Source organism: Halyomorpha halys, unplaced genomic scaffold (assembly GCF_000696795.3).
Source record: "Halyomorpha halys isolate HHAL.00 unplaced genomic scaffold, Hhal_1.1 Scaffold594.1, whole genome shotgun sequence".
NCBI classification, from domain to species: domain Eukaryota; kingdom Metazoa; phylum Arthropoda; class Insecta; order Hemiptera; family Pentatomidae; genus Halyomorpha; species Halyomorpha halys.
Genome location: NW_027114174.1, coordinates 609,753 through 635,687, shown reverse-complemented (window position 1 = coordinate 635,687; position 25,935 = coordinate 609,753). Strand labels below are relative to the sequence as shown.

The following is a 25,935-nucleotide window of genomic DNA, read 5'->3' as shown; positions in this document are numbered from 1 at the left end:
ATTCTTCAAAATTTTACAGATCTGGTCATTCTTCACGCCTGGTTCCGCCCAGATCGTCGTTATTTTACTTCTCCCGTACTCACTATGTTTAATTTTGGTCACTCCGGTGGTTTTTGTTTTCCAAATAATTTGTTTCTTCTTGTCATTAATTATTTGCTCCATTTCCTCAATATCCCCTGGTCTGCAAGTGTCATGGTTGCGGGAAGGTTAGGCACTTAGTGGCGCATTGCCCTTGGACGAGATGATTCGAATGCGGAAATGAGCACATGGCCAAACAGTGTCCATACATATACCGAAGAGAAGTGGGCCGGTGCGAACCAATGGAGATCAACACCCAACAGATACGGAGAAGCAAGTGGAGACTGAGTAGATCATCAGGTGAATCCACGGAGCGTCAGAGTCCGAAGAATAAGAGGTGCCACGGAACCAAGGTAATCAAGGGAACATATTGGAAACAGGGGAATGGAAACTAAGGAACAGAGGTGGATGGGGGCGAGGAGCTGGAGTCATGAAGACGCGAGACATCTAGAGGGGATGTTGGCAGAGGGGCGACCGCAGACTGCTGAATTATAACGTGAGGAAAAAAGAACAGTGGTCTAGCTATAATAAAGATAGCAGGAGGCACCTCACCTGGTGGACACCGGCAGTTCCAACACCATCATGTGCCGAGAAGCCCGAATAAAGCTGTGCAGTGGAGAGAGGACACACTAGATTCAGGAATATCAGTGTAAATTAATCACCCTGGGTGGCCAGAGGGGTAGGTGGAGATAGTGTTGAAAACTTGCCGGTACATATCATAGGAAGTATGCATAGGGAATACAAAGTAATTGTGGGGTGTGACTTGCTAGGGAAGGTGGAAGACTGAGTTCGGAATAGCAGGGGGAATGGAGAATTACGTTGAGAGGTAATATCTACAAATGTAATTTTAGTGGAAGAACGCGGCCGCTCGGGTTGGGACAATCAATGAGGCAGAGGACTGCAAACGAAGGTTTAAGAGGGAATATGAAGATATTTCTTTAAATAAGGGGACATGCTCGGGATGAGCGGGAGGTCCGTGAGATCTTACTGAAACAAGACAAAGTGATATACGTAAATGAGAGGAGATACCCGCAGGCTTTACGTCTCTACATTCGGGAAGAGCTTGTTTAAAACGTTTAAAAGAAAAAGTTTAAAACGTCAGAGAATAATTATTGACAGAACTTCCACGTACAATGATTCGTTGTGGGCAGTTAAAAAGAAGAGTGCGCCATGTGAAAGCACCTTAAAGTACAGGGTGGTAATAGATTACTGGAAGCTGAACAAGAATACCGTAAATGAGAAGTATTTGAGCCCCAGATTTGAAAACATTTTCGACAGGCTGACTGGAGCTACGGTATCCAGCACTTTAGACTTAAATCAAATCAAAATGTACCATAAGGATCAATACGAAGCGGCATTCACATTTGGGAGGGGTCACTACAAATTTACAAAGATGCCGTTTGACTTAAAATATAACTTTCCAGCGCCTGATGGGCAAGTTTTTAATGAGAATTGATGAATCACTTTGGCAAATTTATATGGATGATCTTCTGTGTTCAGTAAGAACGAAGACGAACACGTCCAACACTTACACTGCGTATTCCAGAGAATCAGGCTATTTGGGCTCAAATTATCGGAAGAGAAATTAATGGGGCAAGAACAAATAATTTTTTTAAGCTCACGAATTTCAGGGAAGGAGCTAAACCTGACGCGGATAAAGTCGCAGCTTTACGGAAGATGCCAGTGCCTAAGGATGTGAAGGCAGTTCGGAGGTTGCTGGAACTTTACATTGTTACCAGAGATTTGTGCCAGCAATTTCTGAGTACCTCGTCCCTCTCAACAACCTTCTGAAGAAAGGCAGAAAAGTGATCATCAATCCGATGGTGGAAGACAATATCAAGCGGTGCATGGAGACGCTGCAGCCGGAGCCGATGCTGGCTTTCCCGGACTTCACTTGACAATTCAATATTACTACAGACGCGAGTGAGTACGCGTTGGGAGCGGTGTTGTCTCAAGATGTTGAAGGAGGAAATCTCCCAGCGGCGTACACCAGTAGGAGCCTGACAGAGGCGGAGACCAGATACAGTGCGCTGAAACGAGAGCTCTTGGGGATAGTGTAGGCTGTTGACCACTTTAGACCTTATGTATTTGGTAGAAGATTTAGAGTACACACTGATTACAGGCCTCTGCAATGGGTGGGAATATTGAAAAAGTCTTCAGCTAGGTTTAGGCGTTGGAAGGAGTTCCTTGCCCAGTACATCATGGAAATAATATATAAATCAGGAAAAGAAAATCTGGTAACCGATTGGTTGTCTCGAGCAATTATAGTAAATGTAGTAGAAGAGGAGGCCGGAGAACCGTCTAGGCAATTCCTGTGGGAGTGGATAAAGGGAGAGAAAGAAGAACTGCATAAGGCGGAGCAAGACGATAGGGAGAAATATTCATCTAACGACAGCTTGGAGGAAGGAAGACCAGTAGATATGGAGGAACTGGAAGACATAATAAACGATAAGAGGTGGCAGATTATATGAAAGACGAGGACAACTGGATTGCTCCAGGTTGAGTGAAGCAAGTATGGGAGAGGCAAAATCTCGTTGCTTTGGTCACAGCCAGGTGTGAGGGACGACCAGATTTATAGGATTGAAGGATTCTTCAGGGCCCGAAGAAACTCATCACCTTTACGTCGGGAATGCCATCGTCTGGGAGAAAATCAAGCGACTTTGGCGTAGCGAACAAATAGGAGGTTTATCTGTTGCAAGCAGATGGTGAAAACCCTTAAGGAAGAGGAGCGATGAGAGTTGACCATAGCATCACCATGGCAAAACAAATCACCACGCAATTTCAGAGACCCTGAACGCGTTAAAGAGAAAGTACTTTTGGTGGAGGATGAAGAAGATAATCACGGAGGTTGTTGGAAATTGTGACGTTAGTTTACTCACGAAATATGACTGAAACCCACCAAATGGAAGACAAGAAGAAACACATATCCCATATTCACCGCTCAACGATCTGCAAAACGATATATTCACATGAATAGGATATAAATCTATAACCATGATTGATATCTTCAGCAAGATATTCGCAGAAGAAATGGCGCACCAGATGCAGGATAAGTTGTCGGGAGCAGTGTTGACAGTTCTCCGATTGTGGTTCCCATTCTACGGAGTTCCGGAGCGCATCGCATTGGACGAAGCCGGAGAATTCGACAATGCCAGTATTCGAACTGAAATAAATGAACTTGATGTGACATGCCACTTCAACACACCAGGACACCCCAAGACTAGAGGAGGTATAGAGTGGCTTAATGGCACATTGAGTGACCATCTTTGCTTATATCATATCGACAAGGGATTGGAACCAGATGTAGCCTATATAATGCTTAAGGCTATAGCATACATTCATTCCGTACAAACATTTGCGGGTTTTTCACGATTTGAGATTCTCTTTGGGCTTCGGGGACACGAGTTGAACTATAAGGGTACGGCAGTGGAAGTTTTTCGGCAGTTTTTCTTCTGTTCAAATGCAAGTACCTATTCTTTGTTTTAAATTGAATTGCTTTTCTTACTGTTAAAGCCACCTCAAGGTTGGAAGGCTTTAAAATGAACAAAAACAAACTGGCTTGGATTAAACATTTATTTGGTTCAATTTAAACATTTGAAAACTAAAACTAAAATAAACAAAAGGTAACTAACTAACATAAACAAAATATACAAGAAAAAATAAAAAAAGCCTTTCAGATAAAAATAAAATAGTTCGATAAATCATGAAAATGACAATAAAACTAATTTACACAAAAAAAGAAATAAAATAAATACTGCACGACGAAAGGTTGCACCACACCGATAGGTCAGAGGCAGAGTGTGTTGCTAGGTGCTGCCGAGATGTGTAAGTCTGGCTCATTGATGGTCCAAATATCCAACAGTCGTATTGTATTAGGCGAGCCGACAAAATGAACGCAGGGGTTGGCCACTAATTACTTAATTAATTGGCACTCATATTAAAATCGAAACACAGAAGTGGTCTGGTTCCGAACTGCTATGACGACGAGTACACTCAAAAATGTAAAATAAAATAATATTAACCAAACGCAGACAGGGCTGCTAATGACGCTACCATGGCCACTAATTAGTCGGAACTGCTATATTAAAGTCGAAACAGAAAAGGTCTGGTTTCGAACTGTAGTGACGACTAAAACACTCAACAAATGTCCAAACCATTAAACTAAAAACGCAGACAGGGCTGCTGAGGACGCTACCAGGGCCACTAATTAGTCGGATCTGCTCTAAAAAACTAAGATGGTCGGTCCGTTGCTAGGTGACGCTTCTTAGCAACAATTATCACCCCTAGCAACTGTCTCTATTACTCATTATTACAAACAAATATAATTACATTTTTTTTTCTTTTCAAATAACTAAATCTAAATAAAACTATACAAATAAAAATATATGTAACTAAATTAAATACTACTAAAACTCAAATACTATTTACAAGGTAATTATATAATGGCGTTAACACTTACCTATCTATTTACTTGATAAGTTAACATTCTCGGTAACAGATCTCCAAACTACGGTCATTACACGGAGAGAATAATATGGGACAGTGTTACAAATATATTAGGAATAACAATAATTATATAAATTAGGAATTCATCATTGTAAACCGTAATAAATATATTGTAACTTTAACATACTTCTTGTAAATTTGAATATATCTATATTAGACTTTAATATACTTGAATTTCTGTTCCCGATAGTAATATACAGTATTGTTATTATGTCTCTACATGTAATGGAGATAATTACTGCAGTTCAGAAGTGTTTGTATTTTTTAGGAAAATATTTAATTCAATATTTATTCTTTAAATCGTCATATTTCTTTTCATTCTAATATACCTTTGAACATGAGTATTAAACCAAAAAAATCGAAAACTTTTCACTTCAATGAAGAATGGGAACTCGATTAATTTTTTACAATGGTGAATAATAAATGTTTAATGTACCTTATACACAGTGTTTAACCATAGTATGCATTTCACACCCCTTCTTCTCCCTTAGACTAAGCCGGTGAGAAGTCCATCGTGACATATTTTTAAGATAAAAGGTAGATCTTATGTACTGAAAAGTTGGCTTCTCCTGGTGTATAGAAAATTGGGGTCTAATAGGGGTAAGGAGATACAGCGATACGAGGGTCCATTCAGGGTGATAAATATTAGGGAACACAATACTGTTACAGTAGAAAGTATCATAGAACCTAAACTATAAGTTAAAACTTCCTTGGCAATGACAATATAGAAACCGCAGTGTCCTCATATTGCCAGCCAACGCTAGATAATATTACAGAGAATATAGTTATTTATTCTATTTATTGTTTTTTGTTTTAAGATTGTTTTTGACTTTAGTAAACAATTTTTTTTTCATTTTGCTTATTTATGTTTATTATTGCATGAAGAGTTTTATTTTATTCTTAGGATTATATTATGTATAAAGCATTTACTTCGGGGAGCTTATGAGTTTTTACAATGATATGTGTGTAGGAATTATATTTTTATTCTATAGTTTTTCTTTATTGTTATTGTTATTGTTTTCTATATTATTATATTGTAAAGTTTTAGTTTACGAGGATTGTTCGTAAACTATTAGGGAGGAGTTATGACCTGAGTCAGCTGTTACTTCGATGTCAGGTGACAGATCAGCCAGTATTTTACAGCAGTCCAAGCGTGTCTGACTTTATATCTTTTTCTCTTTTTTTTTTTAAAGTTTTATATTATATATTATATAAATTATATTACATAAGTTACATCAAAGATATCTTGATAGTGAAATCCACCCTTTCGAGACTTATCCATGAATCTTATCTTCACCTCGTTGTAGTAAAAGACGTAATCCTCATAGGCTAGGAGGTAGGCTGGAAAAATATGAGAAGCATGGCCACCTTGAACTTTTATAAACAAGAGGATTTGCTTGTAAACAGAGAGGCAATAACTAATACGCCCAATATCATCTTCAGGAATAGTTCTGGTAATAATAATTAATTAGATTAGACATCTTTTTATATAGTGAAGGAACTTAAAATATCAGCGAAATGTATGCATGAATTGTTATTAGATGTTAATAACAAAAAATCAGTCAATAAGACAACCACATTTCACTGTCTTATTCACTGATCCTCAAGATCCAAAATATATGTATATAAGTTAAGGTAAAACGGTACAATGTCTATCTCAGACATGGGGAGTTTTAGTATTAAGATTCTAGATTAAGACCTATACTCTGATTATAAATTTTATACATATATATGAATGGCACCTTAAACATGGTTTTTAATATACCATGTTTTTGATAATCCCAATGAGATATGCACAAAAGATTTCTCGATTTTTTTACAAAGGATTTTGCGACGCATATTTTTTCCTGATAAAATCTGGATTTAGTCCTTGGTAATCGTTAATTACCACAATGGTATTACCAAACGTAGTCTTTATTAAAATGTAATAACGAATAAGGCGTCATTTCTGGAGGCTGGAGTTCCCTCCGATCACCACCGAAGAAATAAATCGTATATATATGTGGAGATCCCGTCAATAATCAGCCCCACTGAAGCGGTTCCTGCCTGTTCTGGTACCTCCCGGCCAGCGGCTTCAGTACCAATATTCTGACCTCCCTTCCCCACCTTCAGCAGATCCAACCCACTCCATGTGGCAAAGGGCGAGCCAAGTGGGTTGTATATATATTTATATTTAGGTATTAGATATAAGTATTTTATATATTGTAAATAAAATTTAAAAGGTAGGAAAAAAAAGTGAATAATTAGTCGTGATTTGGCATTGATTCCCTGTAAAATACTATTATTTCTTCAAGAATGAGTCATATGATCATAAGTACGAAAAAAAAGAATGTATCATAACCAGGGTAAGCAATATTACCCGTGAAAACTCAATTCAAGGTCCACAGATCTATTATTAGAAGCTCCCAAAAATATAAAATGCGATGCGCCAACGTAATAAAATCGAAAATTACTCTTTTCAAAATTATTAGTAAATAAAGATATATATACAAAAAAAATATTATGTACTTACGTTGAAAGCTGATATTGTAACAGTAAATCACGACCAACAAAATTAGAAAGTAGATCTATTATAGACCTGACAGTGTCGTGATAACTACTTTTAGATCTGGCATGAGTAGCATTTACAAAGGCTTTCGAGAAAGCAATGTGGTTGCCAATAATCATTCTATAAGAGCCACTGAATCCTTGCTCAAACAACCATTGTTCCGTCGTCCGCAATGCTCTGAAATATTTAGTCTTTATTTGAAAAACATTTATATGCATTATGCAGTAATATTGTTTATTTATATAGCTAATTAATAAGAAATAAGGAATTTAAAACTATTACGTGGGTAGAACCCTCAGCACAAGAAGATTGATAAGTGATAGTCGGAGCGAGATAAGAGAAGATTCGAACTGTTAAGAACGGAAAAAAGCAAGTATGGTGATTAAAACGAGTGGGAAATGAATAATATTTAAACTATTCAACTATAAATTTTTTCCTTTTTCTCTTAAAAATATGTTTTATTGATCCCTGCATTCACGTCCTAGCATTATAACTTTCTTGTCAGGTTATAGTGTAATAACTTATTCTTAATAAGTAATAAATTATTCTGTTTCGTTTTTATGGGAATTTATACAGTGACATTAAAACAATGAGCTTAAATTTACTTTGAAAAGTAAGTATGAAAACATCTTATTCTAAGAGTATTTCTTTTTTCCGTTGCATTGTTGGAAAAATCACCAACTTAGGTAGACGAAACTCATATCGAAATTTGAAATTTCAGCCTTACAACGCTTAGAAAGAATAAAATGAGTAAACTATTCATTTATAGCCGTGCAAATAATTTCTACTATGGCATTGTTAGCTTATATAACTGTCCGATTTATGTAAAGTAATCGGGGAGCGGGGAGCAACTTGGCTCCAGTACCATGAGTCGAATAATTTAATCAAAGGCTTGAGAGGTTCCTAAAAACTGAGGCAGACACCAAAGAACAAACAAGATAATGAATCAATAAATTAAAAGATTCTGAGATCAATTGTCGAGGTATTATGAATAATTAATTTTGGCAGCAATTTAAGAGTATGTATGTGTATGAGTAAGTATGTACTCTACATCAAAAGTATGTATGTGTAGGAGTAAGTTGTACTCTACATCAAAAGGCCACGACAATGTATGTTTGATAGAAGATGTATTGGCAGGAACATTGGCGAGTTTTATGTGAGTTGTAGGTGTTATCATGGATCAATATGCTATAAAATAACTTGAAATGTGAGTTATAGGTATTATCATAGATCAACATGCTATAAAATAACTTTAAATGTGAGTTATAGGTGTTATCATCGATCAACATGCTATAAAATAACTTGAAATGTGAGTTATAGGTGTTATCATGGATCAACATGCTATAAAATAACTTGAAATGTGAGTTATAGGTATTATCATGGATCAAAATGCTATAAAATAACTTGAAATGTGAGTTATAGGTATCATCGATCAACATGCTATAAAATAACTTGAAATGTGAGTTATAGGTGTTAATGCTATAAAATAACTTGAAATGTGAGTTATAGGTATTATCATGGATCAAAATGCTATAAAATAACTTGAAATGTGAGTTATAGGTATCATGTTTTCTTACTTTAAGAAGATACCGCGTATGTCACCGGCAAAAAAAAAAGTTCTGTTCTTATTTCCGACGATAAAATTTTACTCCATTATTCATAAATCAGCTTATGGTTTTATAACTTGTTTTTCCAGAAACTTACCCAAAATATGATACGGTTTTAGTGGGCCATTTTTATCCATCACTTCGCCTAGTAAATTAGCTCTATATAAACCCCAAAAATCCATTTTTCTGTCGACTACTACAAACAAATGTTTGTTTCCGATTCTCAGTTTTTTTAATTCGTAACACTGACTTAAAAAAAGATTTTCCCGATGTGCTTTCATCCGGCTAGTGTTAGTTCGAAAGGCCCTTCGTTAAGTTCCATAAGGGGTTTCCTTTAGCCGTTTACATTGTTTTTCACTGTAAAAATTGTCATGGTTGCAACAACTGCTGATGTTTTTTAGTATGGTGATTTTTCCTTGTCTGATTCAGATCAAGATCATGATTTATAAAAACTAAGAGAACTATGTACGATAGGGATGTAATTCCATTCGAATCATCTTACAAATCAGTATGAGATCTTACAGTTATTTTATTCCTCTGGGCAATCATCATACTGCGTTTAAACAGTGGCATTTTGCCATCGACTACACAATTTCTGGTAATTTCCAAAAATAATCCCTGCTCAAGTGCTATGTATCGAGGCATTAGCCATTATTATAACAATATATAAGAAGATGGTCAATGTTGCGGTCAAAAGAGAAACAAAAATAGTTTACAACTATTAATTTCCCGACGTTTCGCCCCACTTCGCAGGGCTTCAACAGGGCTAAAAAGATACAAAATAATACAATGATAAGAATAAAAACAAGTAACAATGGCAAGAGTAAAATTTCTTTATAAAAGTCATGGTAAACTGGTAAACACACAAATAGACTTCGGAAAAGAATCCAATAATAATTAGTTTTTTAGGACTCAATGTATAATTAATTATTTGACTTATTTTTAGATAATTGCTTTCAGAAATTATCCTGGCATCCAGATTAAATCTCAAAGCAGTACATAGCATTATTAAGTGGAATCCCTTGTGGGGACTTACTATCCAGTTTACCAATTAGTAGTAATTAATAAGTAATTCAGTTTATTGTTATTAAACAAAAAGAGTGGTATTATAGTTGTGAAAATGATTCAGATAAATTGGTTTTTAATCATAGAACTTTATTTTCATTTGCATAATAATAAATGTGCATGTAGTGATTAATTACTGGTATTCGTTTTGTAATTTTGATTTTGTATTTTATTATGCCCATAATAATAATGGATAAATGGTAATAATGATAATAATAATGAATAAATAATTTTAAATAATGAATAAATGTGTATAATGATGATAATAATGAATAAATGGGTATAATGATGATAATAATGAATAAATGGGGATAATGATGATAATGGTAATAATAATGAATAGATAAAGTTAATGTGGGTCCACCCAATTGATTTTAAGTCTCTCGTAATGGGTCCAACTACCCGGTAAAGATATATTTTGTTAGAATAAATTTGATTTCCGCGTGTTTGATATTGAAATTATTTGAAGGATTAGAAGGAACAAAGTCGCCCACATCAAAAGAAATGTATGATTTTCTAATGCTTATGGAGGGGTTTGAGAAAAGGATAAGCGAGAAATGTAATAAAATAATTGTTAGATTCAAATTAGCGGATAGATAGCATAGCAGTATAGATAGTACATAGCACAAGTTACATGCAAAACAGAGAGAAAAATAACATTACAACTCACTTGTATATTAGACGAAATGTTATTTTCATTCACATCTAATATGTTTTGCTATAAATATTTTTTCCATCCGTTGTAAAAAAAAACTGTTTTGGTATTGAACCGATCAATCAAAGATTTCAACTTCGAACAATTTTCATAATAATAAATATTACCTGGCGTATGAAAGCTAAGAAACTGTTAGTTTTATACTTCCAAACCAAAGTTGGAATTAAATTAACTGAATGTAATCTATAAATAACAAAATAATTTCTTTCAGTTAAGTACCTTCTCATGTAACCAGCAAAACGAGAAAAGCTTGTCTTCTTTGGAAACCTCGGGTATTCTAAAACTTCTTCCACAAATTCCTGATTCATAGTAGAATTGGGAATTCTCTCAATACGTACCAACGGCCGTTTTTCAATCGTTTCTGTCGAAGAAACTGATGGGTCTACTTCCTAAAAGTATATTATGGATAAAAATTAAAGGCCTTTCATTTTTGTAGGGTGACTAATTGTAGAATATGTTTGACTAAAGTAAGCAGAAAGCTATGGAAAGGTACGATTTGCTATTTTCACTTACCCATACCGCGAACATGCAAAATTCGAATTCGAGTTTTCGACGAACAACACGTTTTTAGGTCCCTTGAGTCCAAATAACCAAGTATCGCAACATGGTGGTTTTTTGTTTTATTTTTTATTAAGGTCGATGAAAATTTTCATAAGATGCGGAAAGGCCGGTACCTATTTTTACCCACTAAAACAACAACCTACACCTGTTCTTTCCTCTTCACAGAAACACCGTTAGGCGTTAATCCATGGAGGGAAATGGTTGAGTGCGCAGCAAGTTTTCTGGTGCGACATTAACTCCACAAAAGCTCTCCAATTCGCTTCTTTTTTCCGTAGAGTGCATGCAATAAAAAAATCCAAATTATGTTTTCAAAGTCACTAAATTCATTTTTTAACGTTATATCATAATTTGATAAAGTAACTCCGTCTTTTAAAAAATATATTTTCTGATCAGAATCATATGTATGATCATTCCAAGAACTGGCAGGCAACTATCTGTCTTCCATTGTACTAACCTTGGTATCCTTAATTATTTTTAAATTTTAAATTCCTATTTATTTTTATTATCACGTTACATTTTTTTCTTTTTAAAAAATAAGTATTAATAAATGTTTGAGTATTTAAAAACTTAACTTCATATATGTATATGTAGTGAATATATAATTATATAGTAAAATAAAACTATGTATATATAAAAACTTTTAAAATTTAGAGAAAAAAAAATTGAAATTAGCGAATCATGGTAATGAAATGTTTATACGACACAACCGATCAAACAAATACTATTTACCAATATAATGCATTAAAATGCTAATTAATACATCCAACAAAGAATTTCATGATATAAGAAATCATATATGAGTAGTAAACATTCCCTAATCAAAACTATAACTTTAGAAGTACAAAATAAACACAATCTACCAGATAGCAATATTCTCTATCCTCTACTATGACTATCTAATTTTTTCTCTATTTTTCACAATGTCAACATTTTATCGTTTTCTATTCTTTTTTACCAATGTCCTAATACTGTTTATGGCAACATCTAACATTAATATTATTATTTATTTATTAATAATCGGAGGAATCAATGTTTAAGATACCGAATAAATGATATTCATATAATGCAACTAAACATTCTAACTGTAATTAGTAGAATCAGTGGGGACCACTGCTCTGCGGTAATCATAATAAACAGAAAGATTTGATTTTTTTAGCAGATAACTATTTTAGCAGCGATAGGAAGCTACTAGAATTTCGGTAGGTAGAGCAAGATGAATGAATGATGCTTTAAATAAAAACTAACCTCCTTTGCTGAGAGTTTTAGATAGAGGTATATGTGATTTGTCACAACTGAATTATCCGCACAGGCTGAAAATTGTATGTTGCAATTGCCATCTTGTTCATCTGACAGAACTATCTGCAAATATTTCATTAAATTTGCATATAACTTTATACTGAGTTGTATAAACTAATGAATAAAAATTACTACAAATAGCTTTGTATTTTTTAAACTGTACGTGGTACGAAAGGAAGCATTCTTATTAGGCTATTCTTAAGAGTTTGACACTTTTACAGTTCTAACTTATAACTTGAAAGGAGCCGAAAATTAGATTTATGGATATTTTTATTTTGAATGCCAAAAGTACTGTTGTGGACTCATGCAGTTTAAGAAGTAAGAGTGGACCCACTGGAGTTATACATTATAAGGATCCAATAGCTAACAAATATCGACAGTTCATTCAATTACCGCCTGTTACCTTTCAGCAACTCAGTTCAGCTGTCGATGACGATAATTTTGGGGCCTTCCTGGATTTGTTTTTTGGGTCTGAGGTAGATTTCTTTCGGAGTTCTGGGCGGAATCATTTTTGGGTCTGTGGTAGATTACGAGTATTTTGCCAAATTTGTTATTGGGGTCTGGAGCTGATGGAATTTCAACTTATTGGACTCTAAATTTCAAATGTATATAAACAATGTTTTCCCGCCGATCGTGATCGGTATATTATACGGGTATTAAGGTCGTATGTTGCGACAGTTCACTGTCAAGCCATATATTCATAACTGTCAAACACGATTATTTGTCCACTGAGATCAGTTTTACTATTTAGTACCACGCCATATTCAGTGCGACTGTACTATTACATAAATACTGTCATGATTGCAACTATCAAACAGTTACAACATAGTAATGGCTGCCATTGTTGCAGAAATAGCTGAAACTGTACTATTGTGTATGCACTGTCAAGGTGAATGCATGTGATTGAGACATGTTTCACTGATAACTATAATGCCAGAGCTAGTTCGATAGTACAATCATTCAGTTGGACATATAATGATACCACTGACTCTCCAAGAACGGGTAAAACGGATAGCTTTAAGTTTCCTTGAGGGTGTTTTTACGTCAGTACGAGACATCACTTTTATTATTTAATTTGATTTCATTAGTGTTGTTAAAAAGTTTAATTTTCTGTTTGTTTCTTTCAATAAATCTATTCTTCACACCAGATATTATTTTGTAGTTAGTTAATTTGTTTTCTTTAATTGTGAGGGCTAAATGTACATTATCAACAAAAATAGTGTTCTCGATGCTGGTGAAACGTTTTCTTGTTATTTAATTGCTCAGAGAGGGACAAGGTTTAGCAATCATTCAATTACAGGCTATAAGTAGCTCCCTCTCCCCACAATTCACCCTGTTAAGGGTTACTGATAAATTAATTTCTTATAATAAATTCAAAAGGCCTAAGGGGCGGATAAGTACGGATTAATTATGCGTTGCAGTTCACTGGTAAAAGAAAAACAATGATTGATGTCCTGGATGATAGTTGGAATTATAATTGATAAACAAATAAATAAGATTGTATACAAATAATCCGATATAGGGAAAGGAATATTATCTGCGGGAGGAATGCCGCATGTGAATCCTTATTAGAAAAATCCACTCCATTCTTAGAAAACACATTTAAATGATTTTAACCATTATACATATATTATACTTACAGTTCCCCTCACAGAAATATTTCTTCTCGATTTAAATCTTATTATGACTGGAACTGTAAATGGTTCATGGTTTTTCGGTATCTTATTTCCTTTTGGGTAGATGTATTCAAACACATCTTCTCCTTGATACTCCCCCGAGATTCTTCTCATAAAACAATTGAGTTTGGTGTCTCTGTACTGATGAGTAGCGATGACTTCCACATATCTTTCAATATAGCAATCCGTAGGTACCGGCAAAAAGTGGATCTACAATTTTTATGTCAAAAAGCTAATAACAATATCATGCCAACATATTCTTAAAAACAATTATCTATGCCACTATTAGATCTAGGCGTGATATAAAAACAGATTTTTTTTCAGGAGATATACAATTTAAGAACTATTTAATTTAAATCAAACAAAACCTTTCAAATGGGAGTAAGCCGATGGTATACATTTTTCAGGTGTTGCTACGTTTTGTTGTAGAAAGAGGTTTCATTATTTGGTTTGTAAATAACAGTAGATGGCGACACTGCTCCTCTGATGTGAAACCTTTGTTGTTGGGGTAGTCGGTCGTGGAATCATAGACACTTAGTCTTTTTTTATAAAACCCTCCCTAAATTCTACAACAAACTGGTAGCAGAGCGTGGTTTAGTGACGAGATTTATTTTCGTATATTAACAGGAACGTAAGCTTTGTGATATTATTTAGAACCACCGAAATCAAAACACAAAGGACAATGAACGCCACAGCATTCAACATTGAAAGCTTGCCGCAGAAAATTAGGGAATCTGGTCGATGAAAATTGAAGAGAACACATCTACTATTATTCTAACAATCAGTGATGATATATTGCTGCCAATCAGAGGTGAAAAAAGTGCGAAAAAGATTTGGGAAAAATTAACAGAGAAGTTTCAGGGCGTTCCAGAAAAAAAGATTAAATTAGATTTGATGTTTGACCTTGCCCAAAACAGTGCTGAAACATTGGATGAATATCTTTTGAGTTCTCATTGTTTAGTTCAAGAGATTGTTCAACTGGGTAAATCCCTAACTGACAGAGAATCAGTAAGATATATCATTGAAGGCTTACCACCTTTTTATGATCCTGTTGTCATTGCTATTTTGGTAAATAGGAAAATTAAATTCAGTGAAGTAAGGGAAATGCTTTTGTCATTTGAAAGAAGAAATAACCTTAACAGGAATGAACAAGCATTAAAGGCCTATTGTGAAAGGTCAAACATTTGCCTAACAGCCTGCTTTATTTGCAAAAAACAGGTTACCTAAAAAAGGAATGCTGGTTTAACAAAGAAAATAATAGACGACACAGGAGAAATGGACCCTCAGATACACAAAACCCTCAGCCAAGAAGACAGCATAGAGCATCTTTGACTAAAGAATTTGACTTATGTGCAATTAACAGAGACAATAAGTATTTGGTTGAGGAAGGATCTGAAGAATCAAAAGAAGATGGAAGGGATATCGATAGAATTCATCAAAGAAAAATTAAAATTAAGGGCCATAGCAAAGGTAGTATAAACCACATAAAGCGACTTTCAGGCTGCTTTATTTGTTCCAGAGTTATGTGATCATATTTCAGTGACCAAAAAACTGAAAAGGAAAATGAAGTAATTTTTTTCCATGAAGGAGGCTTGGGATAGAATGATGTAGACAGATTTTCTCTACTGATGGAACGAGATATACCAGATCAACAACACGTTTTGTCCTAAATTGCAGGATTTCATTGGAGCTTAAAAATACAAGACACGAGAAAAATGAAAATGTAATGAAGAAATAGTGGAATTACATGAAAAAAATATAAAAAAACAAATAGTATTATCATAAGAAACATAACATAAAGTGGAAATAGTAAATGTAGTTACACGAGAAGATAAAAGGGAAGGAGAATAAAGAAGAAATATAATTGCCACCAGAAACATAATTAAAAATTTTACAAAACAAAAAGATGGCAATAAATAAAAAGGAAGAGACTTAAACAAACATAAACAGAAAGAGAGGTAAACTGGTGAGAGATAAGTGACCCAACAAGAAGATAAACAATTAAACTTTGAAAAAGGATCACAAGAGATTTCTTGAATGTTTTCTACTACACTATAATGTTGAACAATAATGATACAATGATTTTCTTTGCGAAAAGTTTTTGGCGACAGTTGGAAGCGTACGTTCAGTGCAAAGTATAGTGTTGTCGTGTATAATTTTGTGTGATATCCCATGTAAAAACAGTTCAAATATTTTTGGTGAAAAGGTCAGATTTTTCTTCAATGCTCATCACCCAGAAACTTTTTTTTTTCTCAGGGACACATCACAATACTTTTGTAAGATTTTTAATATGTATCAAAAACTTACATCATCATTGGAAACGTTAGTAATGTACTGATGATAAGTTGTTCTTTAAAATATTATTACTTGTGACTCGAGTTCAGTATTCAAACTGCTATAAGATAAGATAAATTAATATCTTTTCATAATGATAGTAGTTGGCCGTGGATGATCATATGAATGAGGAAATGGTTGGGGGCGTGCATAGTGCTTTGCTTTGTTTTATAATTTTGTCTGATCTCTGTTTGATGTAAAAACAGATTTGCGTTGTTCACTGACCGCACCCCTACCACTATTTATATCTTTCAGACTTTTGGAGCCTAGTCACAGTTCAAAACAATGCTTATGCTTCTTTATGGAAGTCCGTTCTAGTGAAACATTATACAGCTTCCTCAAGCTCCTTCTCAGTAAACATCTTAGATCGTACTTATGGCGTGCTTTTAGCTTGGGATCCATTTAGTGATATAAAAATAAAAATAAGAAGGTTAATCAGGCAAGGTCATGAAGCTCGTGGAGATAGATTTTAAATACCTTTCCCTTAGGGTATACAGCCTTTACTACCAAGATCAAAGTAGACAAAATATTATAAAACATTTTATCAGATGCCGTCTACTGCTTTCGCTTTCGCATGGGTAAACGTATTTTACTAGGCTCAGCTATATGTCGCAAAAGACACGTTGTACTTGGCCCAAATTTGGAATTAAGTTGGGAACTAGTGTGATCGAATGATCCAGAGTATTCATTTTATTAAATTCTCACCACAATTTTCGCTCCACTATTAAAGTATTTTTGTTAACGCGATTCAAAGATACCGCCACATCCCGGTATATTTTATTCTAAAACAACAAACGAAATCTATGAAAAAATTAAAACAACAAAACTTATTTTTAAACCTTGAAATGTAGGCAATTATGTTTCTCCTTATATAATAGACATGGTAAGGAAGCTATGCTGACAAATGTACTTAGCAGACTTTTTTCATAGAGAATCATATAGAGATAGACTCCTTATAAAAATATGTTGAACCAACCCAATAGAATATTGTAGTGCAAAGTGTAAATGAGTTCAAGAAAACATGCTGATGACAAAAAAGAAAACTTCTAGACCACTCTCCGTTTCTCTGCCAATTACTGTCGCCCTTCTGCCTATTTCTATGATTGATATTGAAATTCCGTTATAAAAACTGAGTCCAAATTACCTTTTTTAATAGGAGAACATGAATATTTTTCTTTCAATAACAAAATTAAGCATGACAAATTTAATAACCTACTGATTCATGTGTCAATCCCTGCAATAGATGAACTAGTTGATAGCCTCATGATTTTTAGTGGGAGATCCTACTTCACTGATAGATAACTAAATTTATTAGAGAGAAAAACGATTACGTTTATTAGCTTCAATCTCCAAAGACTGAAAACGTTGTCTTAATTAAAAAAAAAAAAGTTATTTAACTTACCAAATATGTGGGACAGTATAGAACAGATTTGGGCAAGGTGCCCTTGACATGGATGTTGGTGTACGCTGCTGATTCACTGTGCTCCTTCACAAAGAGCGGCAAATCACATTCGAAAACATTTGGAAAGAGTGGTTCAAAACTCATCTCGATAGTTATGGAATCGCCCGGGACTAAACACGCCATCTGGTTGCGATCGGAAGGCCCCTTTACAACCCTGAACGGAGTCGGAGCCAGAATTGCTGCATCCAAAAACAAGTTGATCTTGTCTTTTGTTATATTTTTCAGTGTTATACTCTTTTTTTCAATTTCTTTCCTTTCCAAAAGATTAAATGTGAATTGACGTTTGGAGAATTCAAGATAACCTTTGGCTACACTGCAGTCCACGTGTATTGATGAAACCTTTGAAGGACACTCAAGATCGAAGAACTTTTTCAATTTGTTGCTGAAAAGAGAAATTAAATAACTACCGACCGTACTCTATTCCTTTAACGTCACTTATGCTTCACTATTCATTTATATTAAAAACCTATTAGTTACTTACTTAATCTATTTAAATTGATTTTAGTTTTCATCTACTATTTCTTTTGTTTACTTAGAATATAAAGTTCACCGTTCGAAAAGAATTCGAAAAATAGATCCAGATAATAGACTGGAGGGTTGTACTAGGTCTAACCTTATAAATTAAGGTTTTGGCCGGATTTAGTGGGCTATAAGTGATAATCATTTCTTGTATAAGCATCGAACTTTTAGGTTTGCTGTCTTCTTATTGTTATATTATAAGGTTCATTTTTCAAGTTAATCGCATTTCTTCATTTACCTATCACTCTTAACTTTTTTTTTCCTGAGCTTATAAAATTAGTCTTAATTAAAAGTGGTTCTAGTTCTTGTAAGAGTGATATTAGCCAAAGAATTCTTCCATTTTGTTGACCTGGAATCTGATTGAAGAACCAGTTCCATCTTAACAAACATCTTGTTGAGAACAACTCTATTCAATGGAGAAAACAATTGGGAAAGACGGAATGAAATAGAGTAACTACCTCCATTATGGCGGGCGACTTGCCACGCAACAAAGCCGACTAACCAATGTCCCAAGCAGCAGCGGCATGTCTACAAGAAGCCAAAATATGTACAGATGAAGATCTTCTTTTGTCATTAGAATTTGTTGCAGGTGGTGCAATGGAACGGCTTAAATTACAACGAAGGTTCTGTGGTCCCTTCAGTGTTAAAATTCGTGATCAACTGAACTATTCAAAACTAAATGATGCCGATGAATTGAACCTATCACTGAAGATTGGTCATTACAACAGGAGATTTGTATCATTCTCTTATGAACACATTTAAAATTTCAACACGAGTCATAAGTAGAAATATTCCTAAAGTCTGTAATGCCTTTATATTTACTTTAAACGATAGTATATAGGTTAATGTAAAATAAAACTGCTAGCATAATTTTAAATTAAAGTAAATTTAGTTATTTCCTAAACTTTAGTGATATATCTGAACAACAAATCATTTTGTTTCAGTTCAATATTTTTTTTATGACAACGGCAGCTCCTAATAAGTTAACCTCCCGCCATACCCCCTGGTTGCTTAACAGGCTCTATGAATCATGACAACAAACAAAAGTCTGTGCATTAGTTTTAATCATCTAATATGGTTTATATTTACTTTTCTCTGTTTATAGTTATATATGTTTCGGGTTTTTGGGTGTCATCGTTATTGATTACGGGAGGACCGATTATTCGGTTCAGTATGAATGGTAAGTAGAACTCGTAGGTTGCAAGGTCTTGGGGTTTAAAGTGCAAGAACAAATCTTTATTGTCTTTGGGTAGTAAAGTTAAGCCATCATCATCAAGACCTGGGGGAAAAAAAAACAAAGGCATTTAAAGAATGAAAATCTTTAAATAATTTCTCATACACTAATAATAAGATTTGATTATATTAAAGTTACGCTATGGAATCCTTCAGATTAATAATTATTAATAAGGCAAAAAGATGGAATCCAAGATAACAAATTAATGATAATTTTCATGATAACTTGAAAATATTCAATAATGGATATTAAAGTCCATTATTACCATTAACAAATTAAAGTGTACTAAACTTAACTTATCCATAGCAAAGCATTAAAGAGGATAAAAATAAGTAATTACCAGGAAGTTTATCGTTCTTGGACAGTGAAAGTGTCATTTGGGGATAATTATCCATTGGGAATTGGATTTGTACCACGGCAGGGCTCTGATTTTCAATTTGTATATTATAACAGTCTCTTGAAAAGCAAGGTGTAGACCTCAGTATCAACATTTTTGGTTTAAATTCTACCTGATACAGATGAATAATTCTTGTAAAATGAACATTAAATAAAATCAACTGTTGATAATAATATATGTTTGACTTACTTTGGGGAAAACAACGTGCCCAATGAATTTGGATTCAACAATGTCGGTTCCTTGTATTTCGACTAATAGATGGAAATCGAAAGCGGCTATACTTGTCATTTTGAAGAACATTGCCATGCCGATGCACGCCCTAGCTGGCATGACTCCCACGATAGGTCGCATGGTAACACCGTCGATTGGCTCAGGGGTCACTATTGAGTATATTACATCCTTAAATCTATCACACAACCTTATTATGAGCGATTGAGCAGATATATCACTTCAAAGTATAGTGACAGCTGGCTATTAATGCATTCATTGCCTACTAACAGTAGATGCAGAATGTAGTTTTGTTTTTTGCGATTATAAAAAACTTCTGTGTGGATCTGTATAGCTCACTCACCATTTCTATTCGATAGGTAGCAACATACTAACTCCTATAATTCAAATTTTTAACGGTCAATATTATAATTTTAATTTTATAAAAAAAATGAATTAATTATTTGAGAATAAAACTAAAAAAATTCGGGTTTGAAACATGCTTGTGGAAAGAATACTTTTGGGCACTGTTAATCAAACGGAGTTCACTAAAATTAATACTAGACCATTCTCAGACTAATACCCAACATCCCATCAAGTTCAGGCTAAATCGGTCGAGCCGTTTTTGAAATATTGGTGTCTTGAGGAAAATATGTTTACGAATGTGTAAACGAAAATAGAGGGCCAAATTTGATAAAATCCACTGATTTTATTGGAAAAGGCCGTTGCTGCAACCACTTACTGAGGCTGCGGGAGCACAGTCTATATTGTCATAACAATTTGGACCGGATTATCCAATGTAAACAAATATATCATCTTTTCGTAAACGCTTTTTGGAAAACTAATCTCAATAAGCAGCGTTATAAGCAATACTAATAAAGTTTTTGAAGAATGTTTGGCCACAATTTTCGAAGTTAGAAATCTTTAAAATCCGATCTTTTAGGGTTTTCAAACTTTCGGGGAGGATGAAGTCTCCTTTCTTTAGATAGATCTTCCCTTATTCCCTTGAGGAACTAGGAAATAAATACTGACCGTCACTCAAAAATTAGAAGAAGTGCATGCTAAATGAACAGCTGTCACTAAACAATATAAAAAATTATTTTACCCAGCATTGAAGAAAAGAACTGTCTCGCAGAATGATAAGTTGAGTGAAATCGGAGGAAGGATTCGTTTGCTGAGCATAACACTAACGTTATGACTCTTATCCTCAACAAGGCTGATCCTGATCGGGATTTGATGTCCTTCATTAACAATCAAGTGAACTGAGCTTGCAAGTACCGTTCTGTTTCGCAAGTTGGAATAAACAACACAATTGATACACCTGTTGCCGGGCACTTCACCGCACATCGGTTCCAATAGGAAAGGTATTGCTGGAGGGACCTGTACGGCAAATAACAATTAGTTGGCGTTTTAGTTGTTATCAAGAAAAAATGAATTAGGGTTAGAGCGGGACATTCAACATTAATTTATAACGAAAACAACTATAACCTCTTATTTTCTAATTATTCGGTGAGCCAGATTGACCCGACCTAGCTCTTTTATCGGTAGCTGATTAAAAAGGTAGTATTAAGTCAGTTTCGTGACGCCTTATATTAAAGATTATTTGTAAAATGAATATTCAGTTGGCGCCTGTCAAGCTGGTAGCCCGCCTAGAGATATAAAAGCACGCAAAGCTCATTTAGCTACTCTTTTTTCGTATGTCAGTGTGCCTATGGCAATCATGGCGCCGGGTTGGCACACCGATCTGGCGCTATATGAACTAAGCTAACTTATCATCTTTTATAGAAAAAAAAATGTTCTTTCCCTCCGTCAATCTCGTTTTTCCTTATTTTCCTAAACGTCGTATAACAAAATGTAGCGCTCTTTCCAAGGTAATCGGAAGAAATAGGGATACATTTTATCCATGATCCCTAGAGCAGGTTTTGGAGTTTTTCGGATGTCTAATACACATATAAGGTGGGCATTTATTTATAATGATGTGTTTAATGTTGACCATTATTCAGTGTGGAGATAAGAAGGTAAGGATATATGAAAAAATATATCTCAGGAACCATTTGACGTAGAGATGTCTATTGGCACTTAATTCAAAGCTGGTTTAGTATGATATAAAGTAGTTTATGACCTTTATCACCGCAGGAGAATTAATTTTCATGATATTTACCAAAATATTCATTTCTAGTTGTTCGGACCTAATGTTCAAAATGAAAAATTAAATATCTGGAACACGTACCAATGTCTGTCAGCATTCAATTAAAGCTAGTAATAATTGAATGTACTATAAAGTGTTTTATGACGTTTATTTTCGAAGCAGTGGTAAATATCATCAAAAATATTTACCAAAGTATTGCTCTATGTTTTTTTTTTCAAACAACTGTACGTCTAGCAAGTTCCTGAAATGTAGTTTTTCATAAATGGAACATTTTGTCCGAACAACTATAAATCAACATTTTGTGACTTTATTTTGGTAAATATCATGAAACTACCATTCCGACGAAGATGAACGTCTAATGGCTCCTGAGATATAGATTTACCAAAATAAATTCACTAGCTACTAATTTGTCTATACATTTTTTATAAAATACCTCTTTTTAAAAAACTGCATCTGAGAAACTATTGACGTAAAGAGCTCTGTTAGTGCTCATTTTATGGAAAATTGACTCTACATTAGATTCTATTTGGTTTTCTAGTGTTGTAGGTAGTTTTAAAGATGGAGCTCCGAAAGAGAAAAATATTTTTTTAAACATTTTTAAGTACGAAAAAACAAATATTGTTTTTTATATATTAGATAAAAAATTAAAAAGAGCTCTATATAAATAATGAAAGAATTGAAATTAACATGTTGAGAAATGTACACGATCTATATGATACAATGAGAAGCATGAAAATATGCGTGTGAATTTAAAACATATAGAACTATAAGATAAAAAAAAAATGAATAAGAAAAGAATCAAAGAGAGAAGATCAAGTGTATGAGTAAACACCGATTTACTTTCACCTGCATTTATAAGCGACCGCGGTCCAATCTCATATCAGCGAGACTACTACAACATGCCTAGACTAGGAGTCGGTTTGTGGTCCTTGGGGACCTCAATGCCCGGCACACCGCATGGCTGTGTGGTAGTAATAATCCACTGGGTACCTATATCTCCAAGACCAGGCTGGCCGTGTTCCATCCGGGAGTGCACACTTTCAGACATGCGGGCTATCCATTGAGGACCTCAACGCTGGACCTACTCCTGGCCAGGGACCTCCACATTATTACAGACTGCCAAGCCCTGACATATAGATCACCGGCCTGTACTCTACACCTTTGAAGGTACACCAACAACACCACCGGCGAGCAAGTACCTATTCCGTGAGGCCGACTGGCAAGGATACAGGTCCAGTGTTGATACAATTCTCCCAGTGGTCACGCCACTACGGACATCGGAGAAGGTGGATGCAGCGGTGGAGGACATCACCACCACTATCCAGGATGCAGCCGACTTCACCATCCCCAAGTTCACGCCACAGCCCAACACAGCCTTCAGGAAACTGCCAAAGCACATTCTCGCCCTCATTGGTCAGCGAAACAACCTGCGCAACATCTTCCAGCGCACACATGACTGCAGCCTGAAGCCATCGATTAATACGATGACCCAGAAGATAGCTAGCCTCATGCGGGACTGGAAGACCTCGCTCTGGCATGACCAGCTACAGAGGACACACGATGATCACCGCCAATACTGGAGACTCGTGAGGACCTTCGTCAACAAGAAGCGGAATGTGCACCTCACATCAGGCGACGACCTCCTGACATCGGGGGAACAGGCTGAACTCCTGGCCACAAACTATGCAGAGAGGGATGCTGAACGGACGACCAGTGCACTCCACCAACAATCTGGACCACCGAGCCCCAACGAGAAGCCTCTATTCTCCTCCTTCAACCAGCTAGAGACTGTACTACGAAGCGTCAAATGGAACAATGCGTCAGGACAGGACAGAATCCCGTATGTACTCATGAAGATGCTTCCTAGGAAGGGTAAAGCCTTCCTACTCAACATCTTCAACACGTGTATGCGGATCTCGTACTTTCCCACTGCATGGAAACGAGCGATCATAGTACCATTACTCAAACCGGGGAAGAAAAGAGATTACTCCGAGCACTATCGTCCGATCAGCCTCCTCTCGCACATGAGTAAGGTGTTGAGGAACGGCTCATCAACCACCACCTGATGGAACACTGTAGAGAGGAGAACGTCATCCCACCACAGCAGACCGGATTTCAACGGGGAGTCGCCTGTGAGCACCACCTGGCGAAGCTCCAAGCGCACACCATAGGGCAGATGAAGAAAAACTATCCAACGGCCTTCATCTCACTAGATTGCAGCCAAGCCTTTGAGAGTTTTTCCCACCCGCTCCTACTTCGCCGACTGGAGGAATTCAAGTTTCAAGCCACCCTATGCCGACTCATCCGAAGCTACCTCAGTGGAAGATCCCTTGTCGTACGGATCGGCGAAAGCCTCTCCTCTCCAGTCCCCACCCCCTGCGGAGTACCTCAGGGATCGGTACTAGGTCCAGTACTATTTGTCGTCTTTACGGCACCTATAGTACCCATCGAACACCCAAAGGCAGTGGTAGCTGCGACATCGTAGATGCCGATGTCGCAGCTACCACACGACATCGGCATCTACGCTTCCAGTATTAATGCCAAGACAGCCCTAACCCATGCTCAAGACGCTGCAGCCACCATCACTGATGCACTTAAAAGTATTGGGATTAGGGTAAACCCTGGAAAAACGGACGCCATAGTTATGTCGTTCCAAATAGGAAAGAAACCACTGCCTACCACATTCATGGTAGATGAAGTCGACCAGCGAATCTCCACCTCCATTCTCTACCTGGGCCTCACATTGGATAGGGACCTCACCTTCTCCAGTCCCGTTCGGGAGAGACTTAAGCTGGCCCGCCAGAAGAGCTACAGGCTCTACCATCTCCTAAAATCCCCACAACTTTCACTAAGGCTGAACCTGCAAATCTATAAGGCCATAATACGACCAACTCTGCTCTATGGTGCACCACTGCTGCGTCACCTCTACCGAACAACACTTGAAAAGCTGCAGAGTTATCAGAATTCCGTCCTCCGGCGAATCGTCCGTGGAACTACTCTACAGAGGGCCAGAAATACCACCATCCACCAGGAACTCCAGCTACCCTCTGTGCCGGAGTATATAGGCCGAAGGAACATCACAACCCGCTCTTCAGAGGTATTGCCCCTCCACCAAGACCTGGGAGGTGGCAAAGCACTGTCCCCTTGGTAGACGTCCTCGCCGAGGGAAGGACTTCGTGCTCTGCAGCTTGAAGTCATCACACCACCTCCATCACCACCAGCCAGAATGTCCCTCACATTCTTTGTAAGCCCCCGGCTATAGAGCCACAAAATTTAAAAACCGCCACCAGCGGACTATGTTCTTCCGAATCCAACTGAAATGGTTGTCGATCACGTACCTGAACAAACAAAACAGACACCTCCCACACCCCCTAGGGAATGTAAGAGACGTCGCATCAGACCCCTCCTGATGAGGAAGGCTATGTAAAGCCTAAATATACTGTCCGGGTTGATTCTCGACCCCAAACTCAAACAACGCCAAAACTTAACAATACATTTGACGGACTCTCTGAGACCGATATTACACACAACACACACACACCCACTACAAGCACAACTAACACAACTACAAAAACAGTTAA

At 36.0% G+C, this 25,935-nt stretch overlaps 1 protein-coding gene across 9 annotated transcripts in view; it reads right to left on the bottom strand.

Annotated features, from left to right (window-relative positions):
- The window catches only part of LOC106684603 (cilia and flagella-associated protein 47), a gene marked incomplete at its 3' end in the record, with an annotated part of 85,611 nt that overhangs the window by 19,765 nt on the left and 39,911 nt on the right, over positions 1-25,935 (bottom strand). For 7 of the 9 annotated variants that reach the window (XM_024359952.2, XM_024359951.2, XM_024359955.2 and 4 more), the window contains 10 exon segments: positions 5,810-6,035; positions 7,097-7,309; positions 10,739-10,908; positions 12,326-12,439; positions 14,017-14,262; positions 17,789-18,230; positions 19,457-19,646; positions 19,942-20,110; positions 20,188-20,404; positions 21,311-21,585. In XM_024359952.2, coding sequence (XP_024215720.1) covers positions 5,810-6,035; positions 7,097-7,309; positions 10,739-10,908; positions 12,326-12,439; positions 14,017-14,262; positions 17,789-18,230; positions 19,457-19,646; positions 19,942-20,110; positions 20,188-20,404; positions 21,311-21,585 — 2,262 coding nt within the window. 9 annotated transcript variants of the gene reach the window in all.